The sequence below is a fragment of the Esox lucius genome, chromosome 11 (genome assembly GCF_011004845.1).
Source record: "Esox lucius isolate fEsoLuc1 chromosome 11, fEsoLuc1.pri, whole genome shotgun sequence".
In the NCBI taxonomy this organism is placed as follows: domain Eukaryota; kingdom Metazoa; phylum Chordata; class Actinopteri; order Esociformes; family Esocidae; genus Esox; species Esox lucius.
This window is the reverse complement of record NC_047579.1, coordinates 28105380-28116962: the sequence shown is the minus strand read 5'-3', so window position 1 is coordinate 28116962 and position 11583 is coordinate 28105380. Positions and strand designations below refer to the sequence as shown.

The window sequence follows — 11583 nt, the reverse complement described above, 5'->3', positions numbered from 1 at the left end:
ACTGTTACGCAATGTCCCAACTTTTTTGGAATCAGGGTTGTACACTGACTACAGTTTCTTAAAAACAGACAGGATTCTGTAGTAAAAATCACTGCAGGGGCTCAGGAACACTTCAGAAAACCACTGTCTGTGAACACTACGTCGCTGAATCCACAAATGCAAGTTAAAACCCCACCATACAAAGTAGAAACCATATGTAAATAATCTAGAAACGCTGGCATGTTATCTGGGGCCGAGCTCATTTAAGGTGGACTGAGGTTAGGTGGAAAACTGCCCTGTGGTCTGAAAAAATCTAAATGTGAAATTCTCTTTGAGAACCATGCACGCTGCGTCCTCTGGATTAAAGAGGAGAGGGACCATCCGGCTTCTTACCAGCACACAGTCCGAAAGCCAGCATTCGTGATGGTATGGGGGTGAATTTGTGCACACAGCATGAGTGGCTTGCACATCTGGGAAGGCACCATTAATGCTGAACAATATATACAGGTTTTGGAGCAACATATGCTGCCATCCAGATTTTTTTTTTCAGGGAATGCCTTTATTATATAAGCAAGACCAAACCACATTCTGCACATATCACAACAGCATGGCTCCGTAATATGAGTCCAGACCTGTCCCCCATTGAAAACCTTTTGTGCATTATGAAACGAAAAATACAACAAAAGGGACCCCGAACTGTTGAGCAGCTGAAATCCTATATCAAGCAAGAATGGGAAAACATTTTACTTTCAAAACTACTGCAATTGGTTTCCTCAGTCCCAAACACTTACAGTATTGTTAGAGTATTGTTGGAAGAAGAGGTGATGCAACACAGTGGTAAACATGCCCCGTCCCTTGTTTTTTTTTAACGTGTTCAAAATTGGCATTTTTCTCAAAACAATTTCTCAGTTTCAACATTAGATTTTTTTTCTTTGTACTATTTTCAGTTTAATATAAGGATAAATTATTTGCACATCATTACATTCTGTATTTTACGCAACGTTTCAACTTTTTTGTAAACAGGGTTGTATATATTCAATAACTGATTCACCAAAACAAGAGGGAGGCAAACCCCCCGCCACATTTTCAATTAATTTGCTCTTTTCTTTTGTGTGGTGTTATGTAATTGGTCCCTTTTAGATACGTTATGTGACTCAGTCAAGGAGAAGAAACAAAGGATGGCATTCCTAGAAGGAGCTGCTGTTACACCAGAGTGACAGAAGTCAGTGTAACACCAATAAATCCACAGGGGTTAGTGTGACATTTTGGGCACCAAGCGACAGAGCGCACAACATGTGCACAGCAACAATTTGACCCTGTCAAATATCAGTCATTTCCATCCTTTATTCTTGTCTTCCCGTTTAATCAGACTCTGTCCCTGTCTGTATCTGTCTGGCTGAGCATGTATATGTTGTAGACAGAGTTGAATTGATGGCAAAGCTCTGTCAACACCAAATCCTATTAAAGTAGTAAGAGAGAAAGAGGCTGGGGGATGTTTGAAGCTGAGTGAACGAGCACAAACAATCCCTGGCACAAGCTTTTGAGTTTCAAATAAACCACACTCCTCTCTCTCTTTCCCTCTTTACTCTTCTCTCTCTCTTTTCCTCTCTCTCTCTCTCTTACGTTCTCCCTCTCTGCCTCCCTGTCCCTCTCTCTGTCCCATTCAGTGACCGTGCTGCCTCTCCCCACCCCTCCCTGTGTATTCTCTTTGAGGCTGGTGGCGGCCTTCTCTATAAAAGGCCTGCGTCGGCCTGATTGTGCCTCATTCCAACCATGATGGAGGGTCAGAGAGTGCTGTCGTCTTACAGGAAGCGTTTCGGGGCCCAGGGGGCGGGCAGCGGGAGCGGGGGCGTGCGAATCAGCAGCCTGTCCTCCGGCCGCCTCTCCCTCCACGGGAGCAACCGCCACCTGACCCACTCCACACCCATATCCCGCCTCTCCCTGGGGTCGGCCGGAGGGGCCCTGCTCCTGGGGACCCCCGGGGACCGCCTGGACTTTGCGGCAGACACGCTTCTCAAGGCCCACTACCGGGAGACGCGCACCAATGAGAAGGTGGAGATGATGGGTCTGAACGACCGCTTCGCCAGCTTCATTGAGAAGGTGCGCTTCCTCGAGCAGCAGAATAAGATGCTGGTGGCTGAGCTGAACCAGCTGAGGGGGAAGGAGCCCAGCCGCCTGGGGGACATCTTCCAGGAGGAGCTGAGGGAGCTGCGCAGGCAGGTGGACGGTCTCAGTGCTGGGAAGGCACGCCTGGAGATAGAGAGGGACAACTTGGCTACCGATGTGGCCACACTCAAACAGAGGTGAGACTGAAACATAAGTGGACAATCTCTGTACAGCGCAGGTCAGGTAATCATTTGCATCATGGCCTTTGTTCACTGATCGCTCCATGGTTTTTGCGTGCCTCATTGCCTGGTCTGGATGTTTTCATTGCACTGTAGTGCAAAAACATCAGGATAGTTGCTATTATAACCCAATTCAGTTACAAGACATTCATAAATAAATAAATAGCCTATTACATTGTAACATTTCCCAGATAATATAGCGTTGTATTCCCAGAGGGCTTCATTAATTTAATGGGTGTCTGTATCAGTTTTATTGGGAACGGAACCTTGTAGCATGAAATGTGTATGGAGGGACGTGGGTATGGAGGGACGGGGGTATGGAGGGACGGGGGTATGGAGGGACAGGGGTCATGAAATTTGTATGGAGGGACGGGAGTATGGAGGGACAGGGGTATGGAGGGACGCGGGTATGGAGGGACGCGGGTATGGAGGGATAGGGGTCATGAAATTTGTATGGAGGGACAGGGGTATGGAGGGACGCGGGTATGGAGGGACGGGGGTATGGAGGGACAGGGGTATGGAGGGACGGGGGTATGGAGGGACGGGGGTATGGAGGGACAGGGGTATGGAGGGACAGGGGTATGGAGGGACAGGGGTCATGAAATTTGTATGGAGGTACGGGGGTATGGAGGGACGGGGGTATGGAGGGACGGGGGTATGGAGGGACAGGGGTATGGAGGGACGGGGGTATGGAGGGACGGGGGTATGGAGGGACGGGGGTATGGAGGGACAGGGGTATGGAGGGACGGGGGTATGGAGGGACGGGGGTATGGAGGGACAGGGGTATGGAGGGACAGGGGTATGGAGGGACAGGGGTCATGAAATGGTGTATCTGTCCACAGTTGCGTGATGGAACCAGGCAGAGTTTCTGTTGTGGCCTCCACCCATTAATAACCATCCATAAATTAGTATCTCTTAGCACTGTTTGTGTTTATGTTTCTTGTCAAATGGTGTAGTTCACAGTCATGGGTTGATGGTCTACGTTCCAACAGGGTGTTGTTATGTGGTAAAGGGCAAAGAGGGCATCTGCAATTAATTTAAAGGTTTCCATTTACATTTTAGTCATTCCGCAAATGGTGGCTGAGCATGTATACAGACCAGAGAAGGCTGTGTGTGTGTATGTGTGTGTATGTGCATGTGCGCGCGACAGGGGTGATGCTTTCTGGAAAACACCCAAATTTTTTTGCGCTCAGAAAAGCTCAGCATAAGTAATGAGGGTCAAAATTGACTGGGTTAAAAGTTCTGAATTATACTCTTTAAGTCCAATGCCCTTTCTGGAAATCTAAGACCAATACTCTCTCTAGAAAGTTCCAGATGCTACTCCACATTAGAGTTTCAGAATGTCTTTAAACATGTGAGGCGGATGGGGCCAGACAGAGTTTATGGGTGTGTGTGTGCTTGTGTGTATGCCTATGCCCATGCATGTATTTGTATCTCTGTGTGTGTGTATCTCCATTGTGTCTGCGGTGTAAACTCCACCTCTGTGGGAAAGACTGATGGCAACTTCTGTATTGGAGTGAATGGCTAACGATGTTTAAGCCCTTCATTCAGTTGAGCTCGGGCCCCCTGAAGATCAACTGCAGCGCAGAAGACAAGTAGGCCTCCCACACAGTAGCCATATCTTCAATATGCACATGTTATTAAGGACATTCATACACACACACACTGATCATAGACTGCTGACCAAGACTTTCCAGACATGGAAAAATAGGATTTTCTACTTTATATGAAGATAAGTGAGATCCATTGAGTTAGTATCAACAGAGAATAGGCTCAGACGTTTTATCTGAGGTGCATGCATGGACCCTCTTTGGTGACCAACGAGAGGACTTTGTCTCAACTTCTATCTGTCATTCTTTTAAATTTGTCTTTCAGACTGCAAGATGAGATGGCCCTTCGACAGGATGCAGAGAACAACTTAAGCACATTTAGACAGGTGAACCATTTCTCTCATCATTACAGAAATAATCTTCTATTATTGGTGATTGTTTGTATGCAATCTTCACAATCCCATTGACAGTCTCTATTCGTATATATCCAGTAGATATCCCGTTGACCCTACATATCCCGTATATATCCAGTAGATATCCCGTTGACAGTATATATCCCGTATATATCCAGTAGATATCCCGTTGACAGTATATATCCTGTATATATCCAGTAGATATCCTGTTGACAGTATATATCCCGTATATATCCAGTAGATATCCCGTTGACAGTATATATCCCGTATATATCCAGTAGATATCCCGTTGACAGTATATATCCCGTATATATCCAGTAGATATCCCGTTGACTGTATATATCCCGTATATATCCAGTAGATATCCCGTTGACAGTATATATCCCGTATATATCCAGTAGATATCCCGTTGACAGTATATATCCCGTATATATCCAGTAGATATCCCGTTGACAGTATATATCCCGTATATATCCAGTAGATATCCCGTTGACAGTATATATCCCGTATATATCCAGTAGATATCCCGTTGACAGTATATATCCGTATATATCCAGTAGATATTCCGTTGACAGTATATATCCCATATATATCCAGTAGATATCCCGTTGACAGTATATATCCCGTATATATCCAGTAGATATCCCGTTGACAGTATATATCCCATATATATCCAGTAGATATCCCGTTGACAGTATATATCCCGTATATATCCAGTAGATATCCCGTTGACAGTATATATCCCACATATATCCAGTAGATATCCCGTTGACAGTATATATCCCGTATATATCCAGTAGATATTCCGTTGACAGTATATATCCCATACAGTGGGGAGAACAAGTATTTGATACACTGCCGATTTTGCTGGTTTTTCCACTTACAAAGCATGTAGAAGTCTGTCATTTCTATCATATGTACATTTCAACTGTGAGTGACAAAATCTAAAACAAAAATCCAGAAAATCACATTGTAGGATTTTTAAGTAATTAATTTGCATTTTATTGCATGACATAATTATTTGATACATCAGAAAAGCAGAACTTAATATTTGGTAGAGAAACCTTTGTTTGCAATTACAGAGATCATAAGTTTCCTGTAGTTCTTGACCAGGTTTGCACACACTGCAGCAGGGATTTTGGCCCACTCCTCCATACAGACCTTCTCCAGATCCTTCAGGTTTCGGGGCTGTCACTGGGCATTACAGACTTTCAGCTCCCTCCAAAGATTTTCTATTGGGTTCTTCTTCCTCCAAACACGGCAAGTGGAGTTTATACCAAAAAGCTACATTTTTGTCTCATCAGACCACATGACCTTCTCCCATTCCTCCTCTGGTGGTCATTGGCAAACTTCAGACGGGCCTGGACAGGCGCTGGCTTAAGCAGGGGGACCTTGTGTGCGCTGCAGGATTTTAATCCATGACGGCGTAGTGTGTTACTAATGGTTTTCTTTGAGACTGTGGTCCCAGCTCTCTTCAGGTCATTGACCAGGTCCTGCCGTGTAGTTCTGGGCTGATCCCTCACCTTCCTCATGATCATTGATGCCCCACGAGGTGAGATCTTGCATGGAGCCCCAGACTGAGGGAGATTGACCGTCATCTTGAACTTCCATTTTCTAATAATTGCGCCAACAGTTGTTGCCTTCTCACCAAGTTGCTTGCCTATTGTCCTGAAGCCCATCCCAGCCTTGTGCAGGTCTACAATTGTATCCCTGATGTCCTTACACAGCTCTCTGGCCATTGTGGAGAGGTTGGAGTCTGTTTGATTGAGTGTGGACAGGTGTCTTTTATACAGGTAACGAGTTCAAACAGGTGCAGTTAATACAAGTAATGAGTGGAGAACAGGAGAGCTTCTTAAAGAAAAACTAACATGTCTGTGAGAGCCGGAATTCTTACTGGTTGGTAGGGGATCAGATACTTATGTCATGCAAAAAATGCAAATGAATTATTTCAAAATCATACAATGTGATTTTCTGGATTTTTGTTTTAGATTCCGCCACTCACAGTTGAAGTGTACATATGATAGAAATTACAGACCTCTACATGACTTGTAAGTAGGAAAACCTGAGAAATCGGCAGTGTATCAAATACTTGTTTTCCCCACTGTATATCCAGTAGATATCCCGTTAACAGTATATATCCCATATATATCCAGTATATATCCCGTACAGTAAACCCCCAGCTATCCGCGGTTCCACATTCGCGAACTCAAGTATCCGCGGACATTTTTCAAGAAGTCCGAAATTCTAAAAACGCGCTAATTTCAGCCATCCAAGCGTCGATCCGCTTAATTGCATGAAGTGCAAATATAAAGAAAATATAAAGTAAACTGTCCATTACATAACGATTATGCAAATAAACGGCCACGCGCACTAAATGTTGTTTTCCTAGATGCGATTGTGTTGAATTAATTACTTATCCGCGATTTTCCACACCCGCGAGGGTTCGCAGAACCGATCCCTCGCGGATACGGGAGATGTACTGTATAAATCCAATATATATCCCGTTGATAGTATATATTCCATGTATATCCAGTAGATATCCCAATGACAGTTTATATCCCATTCATATCCAGTAGATATCCCGTTGACAGTAAAAGGACTTTCTGTCCGTAGGACGTGGATGATGCATCACTGAATCGCGTCCAGCTGGAGAGGAAGATCGATGCGCTGCAGGATGAGATCGCCTTCCTCAAGAAGGTCCACGAGGAGGTGAGCTTCAGTTTCTCCTCGTCTCCATCAGAGAGTGAGAGGTGACCTTTAACCTTCAGTCCCATTGTTGGTTCTCTGTAGGAGCTGCGCGATCTACAGGATCAGCTGTTGGCCCAGCAGGTCCAGGTGGATGTGGACGTGTCCAAGCCAGACCTTACTGCTGCCCTGAGGGACATCCGGGTCCAGTACGAGTCTATGGCCACCTCTAACATGCAGGAGACAGAGGACTGGTACCGTTCCAAGGTCATATCAGCATGCTTGGATTGTTGGACCTATACATGAACTGTACAAACATTCATTAAGATGAATTGCTTTATTGACTCCTGTTCAACTCATGAGTTATAATACATATTGTAGAATTTTTGTGTTTGAGTGATAGGAACTAAAATCAGTGTAATTCAATCAAATTTCACTCAGTCATAGAGCATGAATTTGATTGAATCTGACAAATATCACTGTTGTCTGGAAACAATGTTTTTATAGTCTTATAGCGTAGTGCTGAATGTGCCCATTCATGTTCTAGTCAGAACTAGGAAATGTTGATATTTCTCAATTGCTTATTGGTTGTTAACGTGGTGATTAACTGGAACCAGTTAAAATTCCAGTCTGAAATTCCTGCTAATTATATTTTCACCGACCAATTTCATTTGTTTGGCTTCTTCTGAAGTCTCTCCAAAGACCCACCTGGAGAGTTAAACATAATAATACATTCGTTTTTTTTCTGATTTACTGCCTGCTTTCTCACTGGTTGTGAAGAAAACAGATTGTAGCTTAAACTACAAAGAAAGTTAGAATCACTTTTGTTGGAAGCAAACAAAGGACCCCATTTTCAAATGGCCGCTGTTTTGAAAAATGCTTCTCTCTACATCCATGGGATTCTCAAATTCGCCCAACCATATGACAATACAGCATACACACTACTACTGCATGCAGCCAGGTCCAGTACAATGCACACTTTAACTGACAGGCTTTGAAACTATCTTGTCTATTCTTTTGTTGATGTTTACAGTTTAATGATCTGACTGACGCAGCCAATCGCAATACAGAGGCCTTGCGATTGGCCAAACAGGAGAGCAATGACTACCGCCGGCAACTCCAGAGCATGACCTGTGACATGGAGGCTCTCCGTGGAACAGTGAGTCATCCAATCAGAGCAGAGTATGCTGTATCCGCCGTGAGATGAGAGGAACATGAGTCCCAACTACCTTTTTCCATTCAAACCCTAATTCAACCCTGTTTCCTCTACCCATTTAAATCTATCATCCCTCCTTGCTTTGCTTCCTTTCCTTCTTCACCTCTGCAGAACGAATCTTTGGAGAGGCAGCTGGGTGAGTTTGAGGACCGTTTTTCGGTGGAGTCGGCTGGTTACCAGGATACCATTGGTCGTCTTGAAGATGAGATTCAGACACTGAAGCAGGAGATGGCCAGACATCTGCAGGAGTATCAGGACCTGCTCAACGTCAAACTGGCCCTGGACATAGAGATTGCCACATACAGGAAGCTCCTTGAGGGAGAGGAGAACAGGTTCGGTTCGGAGGGAGGAGGTGGAGGGAGGAGATGTTGAAGGGATGGAAATGGAAGATAAGAACAGGGAGTTAGGAGGGGACAGTGTGATCAAGAGTGGCTGCAAATAGGCTGTCACTGATAATCTCCCTCTCCCTCAGAATCACGGTTCCGGTGCAGAGCTTTTCCAACCTGCAGTTTAGAGGTAAGGGGCCACCTGAACCAGCCACATGACCTTACTTTGTTATGGCCTCATATGAGTTATGTACTGTTGTATAAATCTCAAGTTAGTTTTAGACTGTGAACACAGGGCCTTCTGAATGCTAAAGGTCTCCTTCCCCTCTCTATAGAGAGCGGCATTTCTCCAGAGGCCAATGTGAAGAGGAGCATCATAGTGCGAACTGTGGAGACTAGAGATGGGGAGGTATATAGAACATTGTGGACAGCTAGCCTTAGGCTAGCCCTAGGTTTTGGCAGCCCTCTTTTGTACAATTCTACAAATTTTGCCATGTTAATTTGATATCAGAGAATGAGCAACAAAATCACCCGGGAACCCCTGAAGATCAGGGCACCTAGGCTGAGTCAAGATTTGGCCATGATGACTTAAGGTTTAGACTAACTACTGTCTAACTAATGTCGAAACAATGTTAGCTGACATGGCTTATTGAGTGACTGAGTTCCTAAAAAGCAAGATTATTTTTCCGCATTAGGACCCCCATGTGGTAGTCCCAGATCATAGATTATTGAATGAATCACTTAAGTTATTCACAGACATTTGAATGTCTTGCTCACCTCCTCCAGAGGGCAGTATAATACATTTTATTATACAGTACATGTTGCCAGATCAGATTTTAAATAGTCCCTCGATATCATTGCATCCACATATGAACATGCAATGCTCTCTGTCTTTTCCCTGTCTATGTTTCAGATAATTAAGGAGTCTACAACTGAGAGAAAGGAGATTCCGGACAGTCCTTGAACTTGTTGAGGAACGACTACAGTAATGCTTGGTGCTAGCTCTGCCTGCTCCACTGTCCCCACACCCCTGCAATGTTTGTTGTTAGCTTTGTCTGTTCCCCTGCCCCAACTCCCCTATAATGTTTGTTGTTAGCTATGTCTGTTCTCCTGACCCCACTCCCCAGTAATGTTTGTTGCTAGCTATGTCTGTTCCACTTACCCCACTTCCCTGTAACATTTGTTGTTTGCCCTGACCTTTCTCCTGTCCCCACCCCCTTGAAATATTTGTTAATAGTTATGACTGTTACCCTGTCCCCACTCCGCAGTAATATTTGTTGCTAGCTCTGTCTGTTCCAAGTCCCTACTCTCACGTAACGCTGGATGATATTTCTGTCTGTTTCACTGTCTCCACCACCCAGTAACGCTTGGAGGCATTACATTTACCAATAATGAAACTAGCCACCGCCCTCTTCTCCTAACCTCCCCACAGTGGCTAGCTACAACCTCACCCTCCCCTTCCTACCTGTTTCATCATCATCACTCCCTGACCATAAAAACCTTGTGAGTTGCATTTTATAGAAACTTGTTTCTGAAATTGCTCATTGAATGCTTTTTTAGCAATTTCCAAAACATAATATTTTTGTATTGCTGTAACTGTAGTTTGAGTGTGCTTGTAGATAGGCTTTAGAGTTGGGAAGCTTGACCTTTCACCATAGAGGATTTGTGACCCATCACTTTTTGCATTTACTGTAACAGCTCATTAAGGTTGAGATCAGAGTGGGGAATCTCCTCATTGTTTGGTAGTAGTAGGTAGAGAGGAGGTCTTGAAATGTAGTGATTGTTATTCAGCTAGAAGCAGGAGTCACACTGAAGTTGTGTGGTTTGAGAGAATGTGAAAAGTCAAGAGGAACCCACAAATGCTGGGGTTAGCGGTTAACAAGATGGGTCTCAGACAAGGATGAATACATGTATATGACAGAGCTTTTACCAGAATTACTGGTTACATTTATGACGATTTTAGCCTCCCAAAGGGCCAAACACCATAACTATTCTATCCCTCCATCAAACACTGACCTGTCGGTGTCCATCACCTCCATCACTCTTCTTTCCTCTCCGTGTTATTCCCCTCTCAGACCACTCAGTGGCGATCCCCTCTGGGTGCAGTGGGTCTGGTTCCACCTCTCACTGGAACACCGTATTCTGACACCACAACATTGATTGCTCCCATCCACTTAAACACCAGCGTGAGAGGGACAGGATGGAGGTGAGACGGGGAGTTAAGGGAAGTATTGACGCGACCCTTACCCCTAAAAACCCCCGTTCCTCCCCGAGTCACATCTCTGTAGTGTCTGAGTGATTGTAGAGACAGACACAGGGGAGGGTGTTTCTCAGATAACATGCCGGTCGTGGAGCGGGTGGGGTTACATCACACAGTGGCTCCCTGATGACAGGCCTCTCCAAAAAGCCCTGTTGTTTTTTAGGAGGGAACAGAGGGTGAGTGTTGAGACACTAACTATTTCTCGCTCTGCTGACATAACTAAGTTGACTCTCTATGCCACCTACCTATCATCCATTTTGATACATTTACCGAAGTCTGTATTTCATTCTGTCTTCTGATAGGCCTGCCTTTGATTCGTATCTCCCTTCCCTCTGCTTTGCCTTCATGTTTTCCCCTGTCAGCTCCAGATACTGTACTATTCTATTCTTGTCTGCTTCTAATAGAAAGCCACAGTGGGATCACACTGCAGTATGTTAAGGAAAAACCTGAAAGAAATTAATAAAAACTTAGTTTTTACATATTTTGAAAACCTGTTAACAATAAAACGAACAGTTTGTTTAGTATTTGGGTCTGATTGTGTCTTTTCTGTCTGACACATTTGAGTTTTTATCAATTTTTGTACTGTCTAAAGCAAGATGATGCTTGGAATATATTTGCTGGGTTGTTTGATAGTGTGACTATGAATGTTCTTGCAAGGTATCTTTACTTTTTCATGTTTATACCAATCACCTGCATGTTATTAATGGGGTTATACTACTAAATTGTACATTAGAAGCTAATTGTATGGGCTGTCAGATTTTAGTAAGACAGAACACTTGGTGATTGGTCATAATCAATGGAACCTGAGT

General features: G+C 44.2%; 1 protein-coding gene across 1 annotated transcript; it reads left to right on the top strand.

Annotated features, from left to right (window-relative positions):
- Positions 1-1730: 1730 nt before the first annotated feature.
- On the top strand, positions 1731-11298 carry gfap (glial fibrillary acidic protein). Its single transcript, XM_010874172.5, has 9 exons — positions 1731-2282; positions 4200-4260; positions 6901-6996; positions 7078-7239; positions 8006-8131; positions 8300-8520; positions 8661-8704; positions 8850-8923; positions 9428-11298. The coding sequence occupies exons 1-9, from the start codon at positions 1753-1755 to the stop codon at positions 9476-9478; spliced, it is 1365 nt and encodes a 454-aa protein (XP_010872474.1). The 5' UTR covers positions 1731-1752; the 3' UTR covers positions 9479-11298.
- Positions 11299-11583: the final 285 nt, after the last annotated feature.